The sequence below is a fragment of the Schistocerca piceifrons genome, chromosome 6, assembly GCF_021461385.2.
Source record: "Schistocerca piceifrons isolate TAMUIC-IGC-003096 chromosome 6, iqSchPice1.1, whole genome shotgun sequence".
NCBI classification, from domain to species: domain Eukaryota; kingdom Metazoa; phylum Arthropoda; class Insecta; order Orthoptera; family Acrididae; genus Schistocerca; species Schistocerca piceifrons.
Window position 1 is genome coordinate 82,427,302 of NC_060143.1, and position 27,107 is coordinate 82,454,408.

Sequence of the window (27,107 nt, forward strand, 5' to 3'; positions counted from 1 at the left end):
AACTGGTACTGAATTTCACCATTTTTATTACTGAAAAATAACAGGGACACTATGAAATTGACGTTCCTCACACTTTTCTACATTTTAACTGATTATCTGAAGGTGTTTTAGCTCACCTGGTATGTTCTATAGATGTCTCGTGGATGTGCCATTTGAAGATATTGATGTTCCCATTGGATTCTTCTTCTCAACAGGTCGCGAGTTCATTGCTCCTGTATTGAATGGTGCAAGGACAAACAGTGGTTCAAAATAAAATTCCAGAGTGTGACTTGGCCGAAATAAAGGAACGGATACTGATTTAAAATGCCACAAATGCCTTTCCAAATTTATTCAAACTTTGCTGTGAACAGGTTGCAGACACACAGAGCCAATAAAAGTAAATTTTGAAACTTGAAATATTTCCTGAACAGCGTGAACAACAGTTACATTGCACACAATATGCTTTAACATTTAGTTTAGATATCGGTAATTTCACTTGAAATATTTCAGTGTCACTCATTGTCCTATCACTTACAGTACATGTCTTTACTACAACTTTCAGTCCTAATTGCGGCTCGTGCAGATGCGTAGCCACCGTTTCATACCTGTCTCCTACTGCTCACTTCTGATTGGTCCGCCTCAAGATTTAATAAAAGTTCACCTTAATTAAAACATCTAACTTTTCTCATAAAAATTATTTAAGTTATTGAAATTATTAAATGATTGTTCTCGGAACAAGAAAGACTGTCAGTACACTTGAAAGTTAAATTTTATTAGTAATATGGAAAAGCAAATTGTGAGTGATATGTGGTTTGGTGCTCTGTTTGAATGGTTATTCCCCACTGCTCAAGCATAGGAAGCCTCTCACACGTTCCATTTCCTCACATTACATGACCAGTAGGTGTCGCATGGTGTGAGGACAGCTGTCAATGCCAACTACTACTACTACAGCTTCACTCTATACACTGCGGCCTATAATGTAGCGTAGGAATATAAGGGGGCACAATGTGGCATAAATGTCGCACTGTGGTGAAACTCTAAGTAATGCTGTCTTCAATGAGGTGCGAAAAGTCACTTTAATGACAAGCTCCCACATATGGTGAGAAAGATATAGATTTAAATCTCTCTGTCTTCTTTCTAGTTCCTTATGTCCATCATAAGTTTTATTCATAGTGCCTTACATACAGGGGCTAGGCAAAATAATTTGAACACCTTTACTTACTTGGGAATGGTTTATTATTAAAAGATTTGACTCCCATTTGGCGGTAATACAGCTGCGATTCTTTGTGAAATACTGGCATATAATGATTGTGTAGTCTCCACTTGAATGTTATGCCACTCTTCGATCAGAACCCCTTCTAACTCCTGTAGTGATGAGGGAGTGGAAATCTGCAGTAGAGTCTGTCCTTCAATACTGCCCACAAGGGTTCAGTAATGTTCAAGCCTGGGGGCTGTGCTGGCCAGGGAAGACGCTGGAGCTCAGTTGCATGCTCCTCATACCACAATTATACTGTCCTGGCTGTGTGAATGGGTGCATTATCATCCTGAAATACGGCATCATGTTGGGGAACATCATTTGAATGAAGAGGTGCATCTGATCATCTAAAATGCTGACATAATCGTTGGCTGTAACATGGCCTTTGAGAGTAATGATGGGACCAGCAGAATACCACGATATGGCTGCCCACACCATCACACTTCCACTTCTATGCTTAACCATTGGAATCAAATAATCAGGATTGTAGGCTTATTGTGGCATTCTCTAGATGTAAACCTAGCTCGATGTTGGAAATAATGAAAACGTTGACTCGTTGGACTGTATGATGTGTTTCCACTGATCACCCGCCCAGGATTTTTGCTCCTGACACAATGTTTCATGCTTCTTTGTATTGGATGTCATCACTAATGGTTTCAATATAGCATCTCATCCATTAATATTTGCTTTATGGAGTTCCCGGTGAAAAGTATTGATAGATATGGGATCACGAAGATGGCTATTGAGCTCTGCACTCACTTTAGCTGGTGTAGCTTTGTGTTGTTTTGACACAATTTGTGTTAGCATATGATGATCTCTGTCATTTAGTTTTGATTTGCATCTACTATTACGTTTACACGATGATGTCTTTCCATGTTTTGTGTAGGCTCTCATGACTGTTGAAACAGTTGCTCTTGAAGCATTCAATAGGTTGGCTATCTTGGTTACTGATGCTCCAGCTAATTAGACCCCCACAATCTGCCCTCTTTGGAACTCTGTTAGGTCTTTCCTTGCACGTCGATCTTGGCCTCTGAACGCAAATACAAAGTGTGCACTACTCATTAGCAACCTGCACTGATCCCTAGTCCGTACTGAACACACATAGTGCAGCGTGACATGTGCCTTACCTGCGTTGCTGACCATCAAACACAACCATCCCATTACTATCACTGTTCACATAATTTTGCCTATCCCCTGTACTTCTTGTGGTGAATACCCATATCCTTCAAAAACTCCCTTTAAGTGTTGAATCTAATCTCCTGCAGAGTGCTCTCATCAGCAGTACTATGTGTTTTGTGAAGGAAGACACTCATTGTCAGGCAATGATGGTGGCAGAAATTTGCATCTGAATATAACTGAATCGACTTCCGATTTACCAGCTGTGCAGCCATTACCTTACAGCATTGTTTGTGGAGATACCAACCCAGCTCTCTACATTATTAGCATCATTTATTTACTTCCTTTGTGTGTGTGTGTGTGTGTGTGTGTGTGTGTGTGTGTGTGTGTGTGTGTGTGTGTATATAAAAGTACTGCTCTTGAAATCTGTAAAAATTATGTACTAGTAGAATATGAATTTCTGTTCCTCACAAGAACACTTATCTAAAAAGAACAATTATGTGTGTCAGTTTTTTCCCTGGTCGAAACATAAACTAATTTGTAATGACAAGCAGACAGGATTTCCACTTTTGACAATGCTACTCAGCCATCCTGTTTGGAGCAGATGCTGTCTGAAGAGGAGGCTGATGACGACGGAGAGAGTGCGGGCGCCAGCTCGAGCTATGTGACAGCCGATGAGGGCTATGAGGCCGATGTTGAGATACCACTGCAGCCTGTTGGCAGTGCCTGTGCTATTGACGATCCTCGTTGCTCCAGGAGGTATGAAGTGGTGTGTGCACGTAGCCACAACAGCGAGCACCACCGGCGCTCACCTCGGCTGATCGAACCCCAGCTCTGCAAACTGGCAGTAGATATACTTATCCGGTAAGCACCTGGGTCCAATATTATTTGTGGAAGTTTCTTTTCCTTCCAATATTTGGTATATTTTACATGTTGCATTGAAATAAAAGTTGAAAAAAAGCTCTAATTGATGCAATTTGGTACCCATGCACAATGTTGGCACAGTTACTGAATAATCTCTTATGACACTAACCTTTCCTTTCAACTGCTCTTCCAAGTATTTTGCCCCCATCTGACAAAATTGCATCATCATCCATAAACCTCAAAGTTTAAATTTTTTCTCCTTTTATGAAGTTTTCATCACTTGCCTTAACAGCTTGCTCAGTGTGCAGACTAATAACACTGTCTGAGTCTCTTCTCAGTTGCACCTTATCTTTCATGCCCTTTGACTATTACAACTGCAGTCCAGCCTCTGTACAAGTTGCAAATAATCTTTTGCTTCCTGTATTTTATTCCTGGTTTTCTTTGATGATTTAAAAATAATACTGATTAAAAGTTCTCTCCTTTTGATGAAGAAACAAGAACCCTGAATTACATAATATTTGAATGATCATAGTCTCTCATGTTAATTGAATTAAACCAAGGGTATTGCCTTTTATATGTAAAATCCATCATCTTGTTGATTGGAGATACTTTTGTATTCAGTTTGACTTATCTTAAATACAGGATCTTTGAGGGTTTACCATATAGCACTTTAATATATTTTACATATTACTAACTGTGCCTGGCATGCATTGTGAATGTTTGTTTCTTTTCTTAATAGATACACATATACCAACATATACGAAGTAGACACAGTTGTTTTTTTTTTTTTGGGGGGGGTGTGTGTGGGGGGTCCTACAGCAATCACCATGTTCCATACCTTTGTTGCCAAATGCCTCAATTTTGCCATTCTTACTAACCCTGAGTTATTGCTGTTCTCTCCATTGCTTCTCGGACATGCTTTAGCCACCCATTTCATGGTCTTCCCCTTCGTCTCTTCCCAGGAAGTTGCTGTGAAACTGCTCTTGTTGGCTACTTGTCTTCTACCATTCTTTTCATATGCTCTGTCTTAGCTGTCTTTTTTTGTACCTCCCATGTAACCCTCTGGTCACCTTCCAGGAATTCCTTATTTCCAGAGATGCCTTCCTAAGAACACTTATCTTTTGGCAAAAGAAAGGACAACTGTACACAGCCTGGAAACAGATCTTGACCTAATCAGCCTCCCTGCAGACTAAGGCTCCACCACTATTGGGATGAGTCGCAGTGACTGTCTGACAGAAGACCTTGAGCCAGCTGTCTGATTCCTCCACCTGGAAACTCTGCCATAGTGATCCCATCCCAGAAGTCCAACCTTATACGTGCTCCCCAAAATCCACAAACACAACAATCCTGGGTGCCCCATTGTAGCTGGCTATTGTGCTCCCATTGAAAGAATTTCTGCTCTTATTGACCAACATCTCCAACCAATTGCCCAATACTACCTTTATCTCCTGAATCCCTACTTGTCATTGTTGGTGCCACTTCCCTGTGCACCAGCATCCCTCATGACCTTAGCCTTACTGCTATCAAAAGACTTCCTCTCCCGACATCCTTCGGGCTCCATATTATCCATCTTGTTCCTTATACGTGTTGCTAACTATATCCTGACTCACAACTACTTTTCCCTTGAAGGGGAGGCATACAAACAAATCCACGCCACAGCCATGGACACCTGCATGACACCCTCTTATGCTAACCTGATTATGGGCAATCTAGAGGAAACCTTCCTAGCTTCCCAAAACTCCAAACTCCTAGTCTGATTCAGATTTCTTGACGATATCTTCATGATCTGGACTCGGGGCCAAGACATCCTATCTACATCCTGTCACAACTTCAACACCTTCTCTCCCATTCACTTCACCTTGGCCTCCTCTACCCAATGCGCTATCTTCCTGGATGTTGGTGGCTCCATTCACACTTCTGTCCATGTAAAATCCACTTACCAACAAACGGGCCTGGATTTTGACAACTGCCATCCCTTCTACGCCATAAAATTCCTCCCACACAATCTAACCACCCATGGATGATGTACCTGCAGTGAAAAGAACTCACTAGCTTGGTACACTGAATGCCTCACATAGGCCTTCACAGACAGGTAATACCCTCCCTCCAAATCTAGTCCACAAACAGATTTCATGTGTCATATCCTCACACACCTCCACCAAGCAAGGTGGTGGAGCGGGTAACACACAGACACACATAGACTTACATTTAGGAGGATGGTGCTTCATATCCCGATGTGACCATTCATATTTAGATTTTCTGCAATTTCCTTAAATCACTCTAGGCAAATGCAAGGATGGTTCCTTTGAGAGAGCACGGCTGAATTCTTCCCTCTTCTTTCCCTAATAATAGCTTGTGTTCTGTCTCTATTGACCTCAATATCAACTGTACATTAAACCTAATCCTCTTTCTTCTCACACACCTCAATCCTCATACCACCCCCAATAACAAGCTACAAAGGAGCCCCCCCCCCCCCCCCCCCCCCATATATATATATATGAATGAATGATGTGACTTACCATACGAAAGCGCTGGCAGGTCAATAGAAACACAAACAGACACATACATCACACAAAATTCAAGCTTTTGCAACAAACTGTTGCCTCATCAGGAATGAGGGAAGGAGAGGGAAAGACGAAAGGATGTGGGTTTTAAGGGAGAGGGTAAGGAGTCATTCCAGTCCCGGGAGCGAAAAGACTTACCTTAGGGGGAAAAAAGGACGGGTATACACTCGCGCACACACACACACACATATCCATCCGCACATACACAGACACAAGCAGACATTTGTAAAGGCAAACTCCTTGGCCTCTCCCTTCAAACCCACATCCTTTCGTCTTTCCCTCTCCTTCCTTCTTTCCTGACGAAGCAACCATTGGTTGTGAAAGCTAGAATTTTGTGTGTATGTATGTGTTTCTATCGACCTGCCAGCGCTTTCGTATGGTAAGTCACATCATCTTTGTTTTTAAATATATTTTTCCCGCGTGGAATGTTTCCCTATTATATATATATATATAATCAAAGATGAGGTGACCTACCGAACGAAAGCGCTGGCAGGTCGATAGACACACAAACATACACACAAAATTCAAGCTTTCGCAACAAACTGTTGCCTCATCAGGAAAGAGGGAAGGAGAGGGAAAGACGAAAGGGAGTGGGTTTTAAGGGAGAGGGTAAGGAGTCATTCCAATCCCGGGAGCGGAAAGACTTACCTTAGGGGGAAAAAAGGACAGGTATACACTCGCGCACACACACACACATATCCATCCACACATACAGACACAAGCAGACATATTTAAAGACCAATTTTTCCCACGTGGAATGTTTCCCTCTCTCTCTCTCTGTCTGCTTGTGTCTGTATGTGTGTGGATGGATGTGTGTGTGTGTGTGTGTGTGTGTGTGTGTGTGTGTGCGCGAGTGTATACCCGTCCTTTTTTCCCCCTAAGGTAAGTCTTTTCGCTCCCGGGATTGGGATGACTCCTTACCCTCTCCCTTAAAACCCACTTCCTTTCGTCTTTCCCTCTCCATCCCTCTTTCCTGATGAGGCAACAGTTTTTGCGAAAGCTTGAATTTTGTGTGTTTGTCTGTCGACCTGCCAGCACTTTCATTTGGTAAGTCAAATCATCTTTGTTTTTATATATATATTAATAGAGGGAAAAATTCCATATGGGAAAAATATATCTAAAAACAAAGGTGATGTGACTTACCATACGAAAGCACTGGCAGGTCGATAGAAACACAAACAAACACATACATACACACAAAATTCTAGCTTTCGCAACCAATGGTTTCTTCGTCAGGAAAGAGGGAAGGAGAGGGAAAGACGAAAGGATGTGGGTTTTAAGGGAGAGGGTAAGGAGTCATTCCAATCCCGGGAGCGGAAAGATTTAAAGTTTGAGTTTGCCTTTACAAATGTCTGCTTGTGTCTGTGTATGTGCGGATGGATATGTGTGTGTATGCGAGTGTATACCTGTCCTTTTTTTCCCCCTAAGGTAAGTCTTTCCGCTCTTGGGATTGGAATGACTCCTTACCCTCTCCCTTAAAACCCACATCCTTTTGTCTTTCCCTCTCCTTCCCTCATTCCTGATGAAGCAACCATTGGTTGCGAAAGCTAGAATTTTGTGTGTATGTTTGTGTTTGTTTGTGTGTCTATCAACCTGCCAGCGCTTTCGTTTGGTAAGTCACATCTTCTTTGTTTTTATATCTAAAAACAAAGATGATGTGACTTACCAAACGAAAGTGCTGGCACGTCGATAGACACACAAACATACACACAAAATTCAAGCTTTGGCAACAAACTGTTGCCTCATCAGGAAAGAGGGAAGGAGAGGGAAAGACGAAAGGATGTGGGTGTTAAGGGAGAGGGTAAGGAGTCATTCCAATCCCGGGAGCGGAAAGACTTACCTTAGGGGGGAAAAAAGGACGGGTACACACACACACACACACACACACACACACACACACACACACACATCCATCCACACATATACAGACACAAGCAGACATATTTAACGATGATGTGACTTACATGGTTATAATAGAGGGAAACATTCCACATAGGAAAAATATATCTAAAAACAAAGATGATGTGACTTACCAAATGAAAGTGCTGGCAGGTCGACAGACACACAAACATACACACAAAATTAAAGCCTTCGCAACAAACTGTTGCCTCATCAGGAAAGAGGGAAGGAGAGGGAAAGACGAAAGGAAGTGGGTTTTAAGGGAGAGGGTAAGGAGTCATTCCAATCCCGGGAGTGGAAAGACTTACCTTAGGGGGAAAAAAGGACGGGTATACACTCGCACACACACACATATCCATCCACACATATACAGACACAAGCAGCATCGAGTACAGCCCTCCTGACCCTGTCGAATCTGTATTCGTGTAACATTCTCGGGGTCCCAATCAATGTGAGCAGCAGTATCATGATTGGATCTACTGTGGTTTCGACTGTTGATTATCCTGCAGCTGTTGAATTCTGAGCTTAGGTGGTAGACATTTCTCCTTAGGTGGAGCATAATATGACATTCTCACATACAAACATAATTTAAAAGTGATTTCTGAATGAGAAACTCACTACACAATCTTTCCTTACATGCATAATTTAGACCTTGTTACTCTTCACTGCTTTGTACGGCTGCGCTGTAATGCTAATCGTTTGCATGGTGCTCCATTGTGTTGCAATTACAGTGCCATGCATTGTAGATGTAGTTCTCTTAATCTCATTATTTCTCTGAGATTATAATATCTCTGTCCTGATGCTTTACTTAGAGCTCATTACCAAGATATGCTGTGGAAGATGTGTGCATCTTACTACAGGCATCGTGTCCACCAGAAAGTATTTTCTAATCTCTTTAGTAGTTTATCAGCTTGTGTCAGAATTTTTCCTCTGAAATTTAATCTCTTATAATAAAGGAAGTCTCAACACTCAGTACATGGTACAGATTGTCAGATGGTTTAAGAAGAAGGCAGTAGTGTAAGTAACTTCACACTGATTGAATGTGTCCCACTGACAGAGCAGTGTTGGACAGATCTAGTTGCCTAGTTGCATACTAGAGCCTCCCTTTCCTAAACCAAGATGGCTGTTAATTAGTTACATTCCATAGATTGATTGAACAATTCTGTTATTGAAATGAAATGATGCAGAACAAGTCAGTTTGCAGGATGTGTATGCTTGTTTGATGATGATGATGATGATGATGATGATGATGATGATGTCCCACACTCCTTGACTGAGCGTAGGGGAGCGATATGGAAGACCCGCACCGCCGTACTAGGCAAGTTCCTAGTGGAAGTGATTTGCCGTTGCCTTCGTTAACATTAATGAACACTTTATTTTTTAATCGTACTCGAGCAACTACACTTAAAGCAAGTCAGTATTTTTTTCCATTTTGTTGATGAATTTCTACTTAAAAAACTGGTAGCCAGTAAATATATGAAACAATATCCATTTAATTTTTGTTGTGACCATAATTATGCCTTCTACTAGATTGTACTTTCTGACCCATTTGCTGTTCTCCTGCTTCTCTTAGTAATTAGCACTACATATTTGTTCCATTTTTGGTGAGTAATCCTAAGTGTTTTAGTGGATTTCATATTGTGGAGCAGATGATCAAAGATTTTTGTTGCTCATAGTGAACTCCTTTCTGAGCAACCAACAGCTTTAGTAATGGGTAATAAAGGTAATTTTTTCCTCTAGTGTTAGACAGACATATCACATTCTTTTGAAATTGTTATGAATTATTTATGATACATTTCATTTGTGATTAAAGGTATTGTGATCGTGCAGTTAAAATACCTTGCTTCTGTGAGATATCTACATGATGTCTGTGGTTGAGAACCACACATTATGCGAGATTTATTACTTTCCTGGCCTATATATTGCTTCACAAAATTTAGGGAGAACTGCCGGATGTTTGTAACTTCTTGCCACAATATTTCGGCGCAGAGTTTTCTGGCCATCTTCAGGTGATACTGGTGAAAACTCCCTGAGCTCTGGTGTTTAAGGCTCCACTGGCACATGCGTGGTAGATTCACTTGATGTTGCGTGTGCGCTACTTGAACATGTTCGATTCTGCTGCATTTTGTGCCCTTCATGGTGAAAACTCACCGCATCAATATCAATTTGATTGTCTTCCCGTGATTCCATCACAGAGCTATGCCGGCTACGGAGCACACGAAGATTTTCGACGATTGGATTGAATGCTGGATTTAATTGGAAACCGCCGTCTCGATTAATAAGAAACTCACTGTCAGACAGCTGTATTTCTATGGATTCATTAATAATAGTACTCCGAAAGATAGATGTATGAGCCACAATTTTTGTCTCATTGTGATTCACAACATGACCAGTGGAAATACAGTGTTTGGCAATGGCAAACTTACAAGCCTGAAGAAAGCGAGTATACTGCTGATGTTCTACAATGCGATCCTGCACAGTACGCATCATTTGCCCTATATAAGAATTGCTGCATTCACACGGAATCCTGTAAACATCTGTCTCGCGCAGCTCTAGGTCATCTTTGACAGATCCCAACAGCGATGAAATTTTTGCAGAATGGGTATTCGTCCCAGCAAGTAGAGAGAGTGCTGCAGACCTGTAAATGACGGAGCAAAGAAGAAGAAGAGGTCTTTAAAATGACTGCCTATTTACCATATATTGGTAATATTTCAGGGCACATAGGCAGAATACTAGGAAAACATAAAGTGATTAAGTAAAAGCAATCTTTCACCCTCATGCAAAAATTTCGTCGCTGTTGGAATCTGTCAAAGACGACCTAGAGCTGCGCAAGGCAGGTATTTACAGGATTCTGTGTGAATGCAGCAAATCTTATATAGGGCAAACGATGCATACTGTGCAGGATCACATTGTAGAACATCAGCAGCATACTCACCTTCTTTGTAAATCTGCCATCGCCGAACACTGTATTTTCACTGGTCATGTCATGAATTACAATGAGACAAAAATTGTGGCTCATACGTCTAACTTGTGGAGTTATATTATTAATGAATCTGTGTAAATACGGCTGTCTGACAGTGAGTCTCAGTTTCCAATTAAATATGGCATTGAATCCAATTGTCGAAAAACCTCGTGTCCTCTGTAGCCGGCGTAGCTCTGTGATGAAACCACGGGAAGACAATCAAATTGATATTGACGCGGTGTCCTTTCACCACGAAGGGCGCGCCGCGCAGCAGAATCGAACACACTCAAGTAGCGCACACGCAATGCCAAGTGTATCCACCATGCACGTGCCAGTGGAGCCTTAAATACCAGATCTTGGGGAGTTTTCGCCAGTATATCATGAAGATGGCCAGAAGACTCTGCACTGAAATGTTGTGGTAGGAAGTTACAAACATCTGGCAGTTGTCCCAAAATTTTGTGGAACCACCACACATTATTCTTACTGCACGCTTTTGTGCATTTCGTACTTATTTTTTAAGTGGTGAGTTACTGCAGAAAATAATTCCACAAGATGTTATTTAGTGCAAATATGCAAAGAATGTCAGGAGGTTAATTTACTAGTTTTCACGATCAACAATTACACAAAGAGCTAAAGCAGCTGAACTTAATTGTTTGAGAAGTTCTTTAATGTGCTTCTTTCAGTGCATCAGTATGTACACCCAAAAATTTAGAGCATTTATTGACTCCTGTTCATGTACTGCATCAATTATTGGTATGACTATATTTGTTCTACAGAACTGAATATAGTGTGTTTTCCCAAAATTAAGGGAAAATCCATTTTCAGAGAATCGCTTAATAATTCTATGGAAAACATCATTTCCAATCTCTTCTGTTCCTTTCTCTCTAGTGGGATTGATAATGACACTACTATCCCAGTGAAAAGTACTAATTCTGCTTGGTGAATGTTAAATGGAAAGTCATTCACATATGTAAGGAATAAGAGTGGACCCAAAATTGAACCCTGTGAGACCCTCTTTGTGATTTCTCCCCAGTCACTAAAATTTTATACCTTTCCAGTGTAGTCTGAATTATTCAACACAGTTTTTTTGCATGTGCTTCTATTTGTTTGTGTTGTATGGCGTATAAGGCAGCACTTCCCAGTGTGGGTCTGGGGACATGATGCTGCTAGCCTAGGGCTTGCATTGTGAAGCAGTGACTGGCTGTGAGGGCCCCATTATTGCACCACATCATATTGGATGTCACTGCCTCGGCAGCCTAAGCATTTGGCATTATCTCTTTTGTGTGTTCTTCACAGTTTAGTGTCTTTCTACCTGCCTGGCCAGTCTTAGCCCGAGTTGCATGCTTTGACATGGTAGGTGGGGGCTAGAATCTCAGTCTGATTGATCCTTTTCCAATAGTTGTTTTATTAAGGATTCCTTAGATGTTCAATAACATTTCCGAGCCATCAGCCTATTCACTTTCTTGAGGGGTTGTATTGAGATGTGAGAGACAGGACAGCCAGTCCGTGTACAAGATACCTCAACAATTAAACTAAATGGAAATGTTGTGACTGACAGTTCACAAATAGCAGGAATTTTGACTGAAATTAGTAGAATTATAAAAGTATCCCATATATATAATATTCTTATGTGCATTATTAATTACTGTCAGGGGTACATATTTCTTGACATTTTAATAACTCTTTAAAATCTTACTGTATTTTTTATGTATGCATTTAAATTTTAATCTTGACATATTGTGGCATTTATATAAATCTCCTTTCTCCTCTTACATGATATTTTAATTCCCGTAGTTATCCATGGGTTGCTTGTTTTTATTTAGGAAAGCAGCTTTCAAATATTGACAGCAATTTACTATATAATAAATTGAATTTGGCATTAGCATCTCTCTTGTATGTTCATCATCCAATAGCACCTCACTTAACTTACTCTTGAAACATTGTATCCTGTTCTCATTAATAAGCCTCGCTGCTTTGCATGACTGTGAGTATTATGTGGGCTTCACTGCTTTTCGTGAGCTTCAGACTCTGTCAGTATGTTGCAAATGCTTCAGCAGTTTACGATTAGGGTTTTAATACTTTCACTTGTGGGAGGCATTTCTTTCTATCTTACACTGATACTTCTGGGATTCCTATAGCTACCGTATTCACTCGAATCTAAGCCGCACTCAAGTCTAAGCCGCACCTGAAAAATGAGACTCGAAATCAAGGGGAAAAAAATTAAGTTGCACCAGAAATTTGAGACTCGAAATTCAAGGGGAGAGAAAAGTTTTAGGCCGCACCTCCAAATCGAAACAAAGTTGGTCCATTGTAATGTGAAACACAATTTAGGTTGAATGAATGACAATACAGCTACAGTAGTTTGGTTCGAGTCATAAGCTTAGCAGTTAAACTTTACCAGGTAGCCATTGCTATGCGTCAGGTGCTCTGTCTGTATTTATATGGGTACCCTTCCTTTGTCACGTGCTTTGTCTGGTTTGAATGGATTGCTTATTTTTCTTTGATCTGATAAGTGCCGTTCTCTTTGCTATAGGTGTTTACCTCACTCTAAGCTAAAAATGCATTACTGTAATGTGTCATGCATTGTTTTTTGCATTCTGATAATGAGTGTTTACAGCCTGTCTCGCGGCATGGCTTGCTTTTGTGCATGCTACCACCGCTTACAATTAAAAAGAGAGAGAGAGAGAGAGAGAGAGAGAGAGAGAGAGAGGGAGGAATCGTCTCATTAGCGAAACAATGGCAAGAGACTGCTATTTGTTGTTACTTACACTGCTGCTTTCTTTGATAATGATCAACAAGAACCAAATAATAGACTGCGTATGATAGAAGATGTTCTGAACGAGAGTTTAGCGAAAATTTTTCACCGTTTGAAAACCTTTGCCGACGCCTCTATAGTACATTACATTCTGCACATAAATTAGAGTCATCTTAGATTTAAAAATCTGCTTCATTTCTGACTGTATCACTATTAGGCATTAGAATAATATGAATATAAACATGACATGATATGTATATTCTTCCGCGTTTGCTGCTGTCTCTCACTCAAGTTTCGTAGTTTACTAGGCAGACAGGATTTAAATGAGATAGCAGCAAACATGGAAGAATACATGGCAAAATGTTTATATTCGTATTAGTCTTATGGTGAAGAGAATACTGCATGTGATTCACAATTCATAAAAGTTCCTATTAGCAACCATCTCTTCTCACAGGTAGGAAAAAATTCAGAACGTAGAGTTGGCCATATTGACAAACATCCCAAACAGTCTTCAGTCTTGTTAGTCGGATTTTTGTAGTACATTGAAATGCTGCTACATTCAAAGATGAACAACACGGAATTTGTATTTACTTCTTTGGATAATGTATGAAAATGCAGTGGTCGAAACTCGGGGCGGAGAAAAAAAGCTCGTCTTCCACCTTTTTTTTCCAATTTATTTACTGATGCAGGTGTTTTGGCGCCAGTATTTATCTTTGTGCCTGCAAAGCATGCCTGTGTAGCGCTACATATATTTGATGGCAGAAGTTAGTTGTGGCGGCACCTACCAATATTTTTCAGAACTTCCGCTTACTTTGCACTCGATTCTAAACCGCAGGCGGTTTTTTGGATTACAAAAACTGGAAAAAAAGTGCGGCTTAGATTTGAGTAAATACGGTATTGTTATCTGGATTGGATGGAGAGTCACCTAAACAAAAAAAAAGCATCCTTGTGTGCACCCCACACATGGCCAGCTGCCTGAGTAGCAGCCTTTGATGTGCAATGTACAACTGATCCATTTAGGGGGCCCTACAGTTCTCAACCAAATGGCGCAAGTCCAGGAAGTCACAGCCTAGCTTGTCAAATAACTTTTGAAGTCTCTGATTCAGTCCTCCCACTCGATTCTGAATTAAAAGGCCAGGTTCAGTTCTGGAGACAATGCAGCAAATTGTGGAGTTTGTTGAAACTCCATGTGCAAGGCTAGTCTTCTCAACCTTCTCTGCCAGTTGCTAGAATGACCCAAGAATAACATCAGAGCCCAGATGTCTGGCCTCATTTGTTCCAACTTGCACCACAATCTGCAGTTGGTTCCATCCTGTTCCCTCAGCAGCTGTTGGAATAACCTCTTCAGCATGTTGAATGAGGCCCCCAGGCAACCATACTGAGTGCGCCTAGTGTCCTTTCCTGTTCCTTGCTGCTATTTCCCTGAGGCTTATCATTATTCGCCATACATTTGAACTGGTGACGATTAATAGACCCTTCCATTTTGCATTTGCCTCCTCCTGACAGTGGACAAAACAAGTTTTTCCCAAAACAGGTGAAGTGAGTTCCAATTGCTCAGTTTCACTGAAAGATAGCACCTCAAACTTGTTGGTTAGGGGAATCGGTACAAAGCCCTGGGTCCTTCCTGGTCCCTGTCATCCTGTAAAGGACTGCTAGATCTACCATTGACATGCCGGATGCAGTCAAGTGGACAAGTAATGACAGATCCTCTACTTTCTGCAAAGGAGACACGATCCATGGGAGAGAATAGTTCTTGAGGTACCTCTGGTACAGGTATAACAGGTACAAGACTCTCAGGAGCTCTTCCAACACACCAATTTGCAGCAGCTGCCAATAGTTTGACAGTAGTCAGTGTGATTTCTAGCTGCTTACAAACGTCAACCAACCCATCGTGTGTTTGAGAACATCATTCACAATAGGACTGCAGTTTGGCTGGAGCAATGTATTTTAAGGCAGTGAACAAATAACTTTAATTAAAGCCAATTGATTATCTTTTAATCTGTTGAGCTAAAAAGTTACTAATTCGCTGTAAGAATTGAAGCAAATACACAAAGCGAGATTTCTATTAATGCAACACAATAATGTGTTGTAAAAACTACTAGTGTCCTAAAACATTTTGAGGCTAATTATCATTGTTAACATATTCAGAAACAGAGTTAGTTTGTGATAAATGCAGATAATTCATAGGGCTACTCCTCTTTAAGGGAAAACTAGATGTAACACAATATGTTAATTAGGAAACCTGCTACAGTAACTAAATCACAAACGCCGATTTGCTACAGATGGCTTGCAGGTTATGCAGAGGACAATGGTAGTTTCTGAAAATACTCAAAAATGCACAGTTATTTGTGTTGATATGCAATGAAGTTCAGGGACTATGTATTCTTTGACAGAACCGTGAACCACAAACGCTGATTTGCTACAAAATAAATTAGGTATTCAAAACACTAGTACTGGTAATTTGTGAAAATATCATTTTGTATATGCCCAAAAAGTCTCAAAATAACATATCACTCGTGTAATTGTGCAATGAAATTAGAGAACAGTTGTTTTCAATGAGGATAGGCCTATTGTTCTTAAAAATTTTAAAAGAGCTCAACGATAACAGAATGAGTGTATCACAGCACTCATGAGTGTTCCAAATTTCACAATATATCACAATATAAACGCATATTGAATCAATCAATAAAAGATTATGTAGAAGTGATGCGAACAATAAAATTTGCGAATCCAAACTTTTAAATCAGCACATGATCTTGTACATGTGGTGTCACACAAAGGAAAGTTCCTGAGTTGGCTTTTGTATATAAATAAATGTGTGTATTGTACAGATTTTTCACTCAGCTGATTCTGTGCACGCTCCTACACTTGTTTACAAATGAAGAATTCTGCATCATGAGATTATCTCAATCAAAACCACTAAAATGTGCAGCACCAACAAACCATGACTTCTGCCTATTGGAGCTAACAGTGCTGGTGTAAAACAAATCCTAGGGCTATAGGTAGAGAGGTGCTGAATAATCACATTTGGCTGCCATGAGAGCAATGCATGATGCCTTCAATGACTACTGTAGCAGAATATTGTCAAGTGATCTTTCACAGAAACCAAAGAATTTCTGGTTATGTGTAAAGACTGTTAGTGGCACCAAAGTTAGTGTCCAGTCCCTAGTGAATGAGACAGAAACTGAAATTGAGGGCAGCAAAGCAAAAGTTGAAATGCTTGACTCCAGTTTCAAATGTTCCTTTATGAAGGAAAACCCAGGAGAATTGTCCCAGTTTAATCCTCTTACCACTGAAAAGATGAATGAAATAAGTCTTACTGTCAGTGGTGTTAAGAAAATCATTAAAATTGAACAAAGCTCCAGGGCCCGATGCAATCCCTGTCAGGTTCTATACTGAATTTGTGGCTGAGTTAGCTCATAATCTAACTATAGTCTATCGGAAATCAATCAAACAAAAAACTGTGCCCAGTTCGTAGATAAAGGCACAGGTCACACCCTTCTAAAAGAAGGGTAGTAGAAGTGATCCCCAAAACTACCGTCGAATATCTGTGACATTGATTTGTTGTAGAATCTTAGAACATTCTGAGCTCAAATGTAATGAGGTCTCTTGAACAGAATGACCTCCTCAATGCCAACTAGCATGGATTTCGAAAACACCGATCATGTGAAACCCACCTCACTCTTCTCACATGACATACTGAAAACCTTGTATAAAGGCAATCAGGTAGATGCTGTATTTCTTGATTTATGAAAAGCATTTGACTCAGTACCACATGTAAGCTTCTTGTCAAAAGTATGATCATATGGGGTGTCAAGCGAAATTTTGAATGGATTGAGGACTTTTTGTAGGGAGGACACAGCATATTATCTTGAATTGAGAGTCTTGTCAGATGTAGAAGTAAATTTGGGTATGCCCCAGGGCTCTGTATTTGGATTCTTGCTGTTCACATTGTATATTAATGACCTTGCGGACAATAGTAATGGTAAAATCAGGCTTTTTGTGGATGATGCAGTTATCGGTGAGGAAGTACTATCTGCAAGAAGCTGCATAAATGTTTAGTCAGACCTTGATAAGGTTTTAACATGGTACAGAGATTGGCAACTTGCTGTAAATGTTCAGAAATGTAAAATTTTGCACTTCACAGAACGAAAAAATGTAGCAGCATATGAATGTGGTATCAGTGATTCACTGTTGGAATCGGCCAACTGATACAAATACCTGGATGTGACACTTTGTAGTGATATGAAATGGAATGATCACATAGGTTCATTTGTGGGTAAAGGAGGTGGTAGACTTTGGTTTATTGGTAGAGTATTGGGGAAGTGCAATCTATCTACAAAGGAGATGGCTTACAAATCATTCTTGTGAACAGTTCTAGAATATTGCTCAAGTGTGTGGGACCAATATCAGATAAGACTAATAGGGTATATTGAGCGTGTACAGAGAAGGGCAGTACGAGTGGTCTCAGGTTTGTTTAATCCATGGGAGAATGTCACACGGATACTGAAGGAACTGAACTGAAAGACTCTTGAAGATAGATGTTAACTAACCCAAGAAATTCTGTTAACAAAGTTTCAAGAAATGCCTTTAAATGTTTACTCTGGGAAAAATACTAAGAGTACAATCCCCTTCATATCGCTCGTATCAGAATTGTTAAGATAAGATTAGAATAATTACTGCACACACAGAGGCATTCAAACAACCATTCTGCCTGCACTCCATACGTAAATTGAACAGGAAGAAACCCTAATAATTGATACTATGGGATGTACCTGCCATGCACCTCACGGTGGTTTGCAGAGTATATATATAGATGTAGATAAAACAAAAACTATTTGTTTCAATGTTTTTCACTTTGTGTTTGACTTTTACATCTGTTACAACTCTTCCTTTTCTCTGTATTAACATTACGCAAAAATGATGCTAGTCTATAACACAACGTATTTAACTTCTCCATCCCTGTGATTACATGGTGTTCAGAGAGGCAGAAAACATCTATCATTTCAAAATGTTGCACATTATTCTAGGCAAACAAGAGGCTCATCTATCTTGTTTTTCAACCTCATATGTCCTGATGAAAAAAAATTAATTTTATTTTTCTGGAAACTGTTGCTTGTGTTGTGGCACTGTTCTGTTCTAATTTCTTTCAATGCTGTGTATATTGTTCTTGTGAAACACAACTAGCTCTTTATTTACATGAAGTAATTAATGTTATTGACAGGGTGTCTCAAATTGCATCCATATTGCTAAACTTCCAGAGAGCTGTTGACACCATTACTACCGAGCAGCTTCTAGTAGAATTGTGTGCCTATGGAGTATTGTCTCAATTGTGCACTGGGTTCACGATTTCTTATCAAAAAGGTCACAGTTCATAGTAACTGATGGAAAGTCATTGAGTAAAACAAAACTTTCCAAAGAAGTGTTGTAAGCCCTCTGCTGTCCCTAATGTGTATAAGCAAAATAGCAGTCCTCATAGATTGTTTGCTGTCTAGAAAAGTCATCAAAAGATCAAAATCAGTTGCAAAATGATTTAGACAAGATACCTTATTGTGTGAAAGTGGCAATTGACTCTACATGATGAAAAGTGTGAGGTCATCCATGTGAATACTAAAAGGAATCTTAAGTTTTTGTTACATGATAAGTCACACAAATCTATTCAGCTAAATCATAGGGATTACAACAATGAACAGGTTGAATTGAAAAGATTACATAGAAAATTGTGGAGAAGGTGAACAAAAGACCATGTCATATTGGCAGAACTCTTACAAAGATGGACTAATCTATTAAAGAGACTGCTTACATTGCACTTGCCCATCCTCTTCTGGAGTACTGCTGCATGGTGTAGAATCTTTACCATATAGGATGGACGGAAGACATCAGTAGAGTTCAAAGAATGGAGGGCTTGATTTGTATTTTCATGAAATACAAGAAAAACTGTCATGGGTATGATACATGATTGGGGGTGCCAATAATTAAAACAGATGGGCTTTTCATTGTGATGGTATTTTTTCCACGAGATTTCAGTTACCATCTTTCTCTCCAAATATGAAAATAGTGTGTTGACTCCCACCTACATAGGTAGAAATGATCATCATAATAAAAATAAGAGAAATCAGAGCAACCGAGAAAAGACTGAAGTGTTCATAGAGAAACAATCTGAAGGTGGTTTGATGAATCCTCTACTGAGCATGTCAATGTGAATTGCAGAATAGTGATGTAGGTATAGATGAGTAAATGTAGGTGTAGATGTAGATGACATTGACAGTGCACCCTCTGTGGCCTGGATGTATGCACAGATTGCTGTCACGAAGCTGTTCAATACTCTCCTGGGATCAGCCGGGCCACAACTGTTGGAACTGGTCATTGATATCCTGGATACTAGCACTGGGACACAGTTGACATCCAAACTGGTTCCATAAATTGTCTGTTGTGGACAGGTATGGGACTCTTGTTGGCCACAGGGTACTTCATTGTCATGTCTATGACACACTCCTGTGCCATCAGAGATCCATCAATCACTGCTAACCGTGACCTGATGTCATACTCGACAGCTCCACACCCCACAGTGCCAGGAGTAACACCATTGTGCCTCTCCAAAATATTGGAAAGATGTCAATCACTGTCATACTCACTGACAGTGATCGTCAGGGGTTGTATAGAATAGTAATTCATTGCTGAAAATTGTGTGATACCATTCATCAGCATGTGTGATCCCATTCATCAGCAGTCCATGGGTCCTGGTCATGCTGCCACTCTGGGTATGATTATTGATGTTGTGGTGTTAACAGCAGCCTACATGTGAGATGATAATTTCCTAGTCTGACTGCTGCCAGTCACCGACGAGTGGCCGGGGATAACCCAGAATGCTGTAGGGAGCCTATTACTTGTTCAGTGGCAGGTGCAGATGTTGAGGGGCTATGATTGAGGTGTGGCAGTAACATTCTGTTTCCTGTCTGTGCTCATTTCTGAATCTAATGTTACATAATGTTTTGAGATGAGGAAAAGCATAACTTGTATTTGAACATAGCATAGAATGTGCTCTGTGGATTTTGCAAGTGATTGATGCAACTGGCATCTAAATCTGATGTTTAGTTCTAGAGTTAAGTGAATTTTAATCAAGTAGGGCATCAGAGCTTGGAGAGGTGAGTGGTAGCCATTTTTGACCATTGTCACATAAGGTTCATCTGCAGTAGACCCGAGTCTGCTTTGTGTGCATAAAGGAGGTCCCAGAGGGGGTGGTGTGTGTGTGTGTGTGTGTGGGGGGGGGGGGGGGGGGGGGGTGAAAGTGAGGCATCTAAAATGTTCTAGATGCTTGATGTGGGAGTACTTCCATAAAAACTAAAAATTAAGAAGCAGTTGTAGCAACAGCGGAACCCTGACCCTGAAGGGCAGCAAAAACAAAATAGTCTTGCCGTAAAAAAAATGTTCTGTAGTAAACATATCAATTGCAGAATCATTACAGTAATGGCTCTGAGAGAGTTTGTCTGTGAGTTAGAGGTTGGCTCATGAAATTAGCCTCATCATGAATATTAGGAAAAGTCTCTTGTATCACATCACAGTCTGCTAACATGTACATGTAAGGGTATCATGCCCTTGTTCCTGGAAGATTGTGACAAGTGTTGCCAGAAGTCCGACTGTGAAGCTGTTGGAAGCTTAAACTCAGTGGCGCAATAAACTTTATTTTTAGGTCATCCTGATTTTTTTCAGTATATGATTGTGTCTAGTCATGTAAAAAGTGACTTTGATTAGTGCTCAAAAGTTACATTTTTAACTGTGCAATAACAGCAGATTTAGTTGTGGTTAAGCAAGGTTTTATGGTGGTAGTGTTATGCCATGTTATGTTTGGTACTGCTAAGTAGAGGTATGCATGCTAACTTGCTATGTGTGTACCCAGTGTTGTGGTAGAAGATTGCAGATGGCTATCTGATCGTGATTGCATCTGGGAATTTAATAGTTGTGGAGAAGCTCGTAGATCAAGATGCTAAGTACTATCAGAACTATCCTGGCATTTCTCTTACAAAGTCCTGCAATGTATTTTATTTGTTATCCCAGTGGGATCACTAGTTGGCCAGAGTTACATTGGGAAGATAATTACTTAGAAGTAGAGGTTCTCATGAAGACTCTGTGATTTCTGATGTGATGCATGTTTATCTTTGATTTGAAATTGTTGCTGATGTAGTTGTAGTAGTAGTAGTAGTAGTAGTAGTAGTAGCAGTAACAGCAGCAGCAGCAGCAGCAGCACCACCACCACCACCACCACTAGCAGTAGCTTTATTCATCTGTAGATCTCTTTTTAAAAGGATATAGGATGTTTCAAAGTATTTGTAAATTTAGATCACTTTAAAATAAGCTAATTTGTATACACATATATTTACAGATTTCTAGTTAGAGACAATCATTAGATTTACTCCTGGTATAGAATACTTTTTTTACAAATAACATTATTAAATAATGTAACGCCACATTGTTCACTCATATCTCACTATTGGTCACTGCATACACTATACACACATTGTTACACTTCACTCGCTCTACACACACACACACACACACACACACTGGTGATCTCTGGGCCATTTTCTGTACCACAACTTCCCATTTGCTATCCTGAAAAACTGAGTCTGCATATCTCCATAATGAGTGAGATGTTGAGCTCAGAAAGAGGAAGGGGTGTTAGTATTGTGCCACACATAGCTTGGGGGTAAGTATTTCTAGAAAGGAAAAAAAAAGAAGGAAAAAAACATAAAGTGAAGGTGTTATGTGAAATGTTGGATATTTTATAATCATTATTATTATTATTATTAATTATTTATATAACATTTTTATCAACCCCTACTTTGTTTTAGCTAAGTAATCATTCAAATGTATAAAATGTATTGCATAACAGGAGCTTTTTAGCTGCATTTTTAAATAAGTGTATTTTTGCAATTTCTTTAATCTCGTTTCGTAATTTATTGCACAGTTTTATTCCTTGATAGAAAATGCTGTTTTGAGTTTTATGTTTATTTTTTCTTGATAAATGGAAGTTGAGTCTATCTCTTGTTGCATGGCCATGGACAGAGCTGTTTGTGCAGTAATTACCAATGTTATTTTTGATGTGTACAACTGACTGGTAAATGTATTCACATGGAGCAGTTAAAATCCCCAGTGCTCTGAACAGATCTTTACAATGAGCTTGACTAGTATTTTTGGTTAATATTCTTATGGCTCTCTTCTGGAGTGAAAATTGTGTTCGTATTTTGAGCATTTGTTCCCCAAAAAAGAATGCCATAGCTAAGAATTGAGTGTACATATGAATAATATGTAAATAAAAGACACTGCATGTTACACACTGATGATAGGATTCTAAAGGCATAACATGCTGATGACATTCTGTTTGCAAGTACCTTTGTGTGTTCACACCACTTCAACTGAGAATCAGTATTCATTCCTAGAAATTTTGCATTTGTTACACAGTCTATAGAGGTACCATCTACATTTAATTTAACATTGTCATTTTTCCTCTTCAGACTGAAAATCATGGCATTAGTTTTCTTTATGTTCAGTGTCACTTTATTACTTATTGGCCAATCATAAACTTCCTTGAGAGTTTCATTTGCTTTCTCGGCAAGGAGTTCTCTTGTTTTCTCAATGATTATAATATTGCTGTTAGCAACGAAGAGGATTTTTTCACCATGAGTAACACTACTGGGAAAGTCATTGATGTATATCAGGAACAGTATTGGTCCTAATATGCTACCTTGTCAAACCCCTATATTAATGTATACCACACCAACTTAATTGTAGGGCACAGTGCCACAACAATATAGTCTGTTTGTACAAGACACATTGGGTACTTACTTGTTGGCCAACCTATATCTTCCCAGGGTCATAATTTAATTCAAAGATTGTGTATGTGCTACCAGTGGAGCTTATAAAGTTCCTCCTTAATATTAAATATTGTACGAGATGTGTTCAAAAAGTAAGGTGACTTTATATTTTTATTAAAAAATATTTATTTATTCATCAATTCAAAGTAATCCCCCTCAGATACAGTACACTTGTGCCAATGCTTCTTCCAATCCTTGAAGCACTTCTCATAGCCACTTTTTGGTACAGCCTTGAGTACGTCCAGCGAAGCTGTTTTTATATCCTCAGTCATTGAAAATCTTCGTCCTTTCATAAGGCTCTTCAGTTTTGGGAACAGGAAAAAGCTGCAGGGGGCCAAATCCCATGAATATGATGACTGAGGCATGATTTTCATGTTGTTTTTGGCCAAAAAAATCTCTCACAAGCAACGATGAATGAGCGGGTGCATTGTCTTGATGCAAAATCCATGAATTGTTTTTCCACAATTCCTGAATTTTTTGCATATTGCTAGTTGCAAATGATACATAATGTCAAAGCAATACTCGTTATTGACCATACTGCCTTGAGGCTAAAATTCATGATGCACTACGCCGTGGTAACTGAAAAAAGCAGTGAGCAAAACTTTGACATTTGCTTGAACTTTGAATGCTTTTTTCGGTCTTGGCTCTCTGGTATGCTTCCGTTGGGACGATTGGGCTTTGGTTTCGACGTCATAACCATAAACCTATGTTTTGTCACCAATTATGACCCTTTTGAACAAATCAGGATCATCATTGATATCATTCAAGAGCTCCTGAGCAATGCTCATGCAACGGTTCTTCTGATCAAAATTGAGAAGTTTTGAAACAAACTTCACTAATATGCATCTCATGCCCAAAACATATTTGGGGGGGGGGGATTGCATGACACAAACTGACGTGAACATCCCCAGCAACTTCTCTTATGGTAATTCGCTGATTTTCCTAAACAGTTTTCTTCACAACTTTGGTGGTATCATTTGTGTTGATGCGCTGGGGCATCAAGAGCAAGGTTCGTCATTGGCATCTTCTCAGCCACCTTGGAAGAGCTTATACCACTTGTAAACATTTATTTTACTTAGAGCAGACTCACCATGAGCCACTGTCAACATATCAAATGTTTTAGTGCACTTGATTCCATTTTTCACACAAAATTTGGTGCAAATTCTTTGCTCAACTTTTTATAATAATCGAAAATCACCAAGCACACTAAAACATACGTAATTTTTCTGTGTGTCAAAGACAAACGAACCCCCAGGGGCCTCACCACTCTTTCGCGGGTTCATACTTGACTACCATGGGGCTCCAACTTTACAGCAATTTCTCCCTTCCGTGCTGCATGTCTGTCCTCTTGCTATTATTTTTCCATTCCCTTGAGGAACATGTCTGAGATGTTATTGGGAATGTTCTGCATTGTCTGTCACTGACGTAATGACAGTCTCACCTTTGGTTTTTGCTCCCTTTTCCTGTCTTTGTTTCCCTTCTCCTCTCATTCCTCCGCTTTGGTGTTTGAGGTTCCTCTCTTTCTTCTTCTTCTTCCTCCCTGTGTGCTCCTGAAGGCTGACCCATGCATCTGACACTTAACAGGTGACTGGGTAATGCGTAATTCCCAGCCCTGGGTCAACAGGTAGGGTTCATATGTACCCCCTGGTACAGGCCAGGTCCAGGGAGGGATGTTTGCCTGACCTGCAACCTTATCAGATTGCCAATTGGTCCCTCTGTCAGGTGTCCAGGAGGTGTGAACAATCACCTAAGGTGGGTGCGCCCCCTTGTGAAGGGGACCCCCAGTTAGAAGTAGCATGCGATCGGAGATGTTGGCAATCGTGGGGAACTTTCCCCGCAATGAATCAGTCATCTTCATAATCAACATCTGTGAAATGTAAATGTAATGAGGCTAATGATTCAAAGACCCTTCCCACTGCACCACGGTGCCTCGTGGTCTCACATACTGAAGACAGTCAGTCCTTCACCGCAGTAAATATGTTAATTATTCAGAAAGGTGTTGATGCAATTGCTGGATGTGTGAAATCTTGCTCTCATTTACGGAATTGCACTTTGCTTTTGGAGACTACATCTGATTCTCAAGCACAACAACTGTTTGCTGACTTGCTTCTCCACGGCTACCCTGTTTGTGCCGAGGCACATAGAATTCTGAATTCTTCCCGTTGTGTAATTTACACCAGCCTGCTCGACGGTCTAATCGAAGCCGAAATCCAATCTTACCTCTCTGATCACTGCCGTCCATCGTGTAATGAAAGAGGTAGATTCCTCCTTAATGCCCACCCACACTCTTTTTCTCACCTTTGATAGAGTGTTGCTGCCATCCAAGATCAAAGCAGGCTGTGGAAGTATCACAGTCCAGCTGTACATTCCAAACCCGATGTGCTGCTACCAGTCTCGTTGTTTCAACCACACTAGAACATCTTGTTGACACCCAGCCAAAGGTGTAATCTGTGGTAGGGATGTGCATGAGGGTGATTGTTTACCTCCTCCTCCCGGCTGTATCAACTGCAATGGTAGTCATGCCAGCACCTCTTGGGATTGCCCAATGTATCTTGATGAGCGGGCTGTCCAAGAGATCCGGGTGAAGGAAAAAGTGTCACTTGCAAGTTCTGGCTAGTCGCAAACCCTGTGTTCTCCCATCTGGCACCTACAGTTCTGTTCTTGTTACCTCTTATTCCATGAAGGACATGGCCATGCTGACATGCGACCTCCATTTCAGGTCTGAGGTTGTGAAATCGCCCAGTGTCAAGGTAGCATCACCATCCCCCCATCCAGCTGTGCAACAAGCCGTCAAACTCTCACCTCAAGGGGCGAAGCCACCAGCTACACAACCGGTAGGCCAGAGAGGACAGAAGGAGTACTCCCGTGAAGACTTCTTCCATCCCTCCAGCCAAACAACACCCGAGTCTTCCTCTAACCAGAAAGGCTCGAAGATGTCCACCGATGGCAAACGGTCTTCTCCTTCGCCAACTCGAAGATCCTCTTTGACGGTGTTGCCATGTGATACCTTAGCCTAGCTAGCCTCCATGTCACCGCTGTGCACCACCAACCATTTTTCAGTGTTGGACTGCATAGACCGACCACACAAGCAAGGTGATGCTTCTGTGGACCCCATGGAGGAGGATCCTCCTGCTTCTGTGCCCTGTAGTAGCAACTCTTCACCGGCTGTCACTCGGCAGCCGCCGAGGTGACACCCCTACAGCTCTTCCTCATCACGATTCTCCTCCAATGAAACGTTTGCAGCCTTCAGTCCCACGTAGAGAATTACGGCTACTTTTAGCATCACAGCATTTCCTTGTACTCTGCCTTCAGGAAATGAAATTGCACCCTCACGACTGCTTTGAGCTTTCGTATTTCTTACCGATTCGTTTTGGCCTTCCCCCTGAGGCCAGCATCCCATCTCATGGGGGCATCATGCTGCTCATACAGGGTGACATTCATAGTCAACCCATCTCCCTGACTACCCACCTTCAAGCTGTTGCAGTTTGTCTTTTCCTTCCCCACCTGACTTTTTCCATCTGTGCTATTCATCTCCATCCATCATTCAGTGTCACCGTGGCAGACTTCCTTCAGCTTATTGCACAGCTACCTCCCCCATTTTTGCTACTCTGTGACTTTAATGCACATCATTCCCTTTGGGGTTCTCCCAGGACGTGTCAGAGGTGCCCTCTTGGCTGACCTTTTTACCAACTTAACCTCTTCTGCCTTAAACACTGGAGGACCCACTTCCGACACCTCCTTTCCAACTCCTTGCACACCTGTTCCCATTTGGACCTATCCTTCTGCACTGCCCGGCTTCCCCATCGTCTTGAGTGGTCCGTTCTCTTAGACACCTACTCGA

At 40.6% G+C, this 27,107-nt stretch overlaps 1 protein-coding gene across 1 annotated transcript in view; it reads left to right on the plus strand.

Moving 5' to 3' along the window:
* The window catches only part of LOC124803150 (lysosomal-trafficking regulator), a 593,053-nt gene that overhangs the window by 201,277 nt on the left and 364,669 nt on the right, over positions 1-27,107 (plus strand). The window contains exon 18 of the mRNA XM_047264331.1: positions 2,955-3,214. Within this exon, the coding sequence (XP_047120287.1) occupies positions 2,955-3,214 (260 nt within the window). The remainder of the gene's footprint in view (positions 1-2,954; positions 3,215-27,107) is intronic.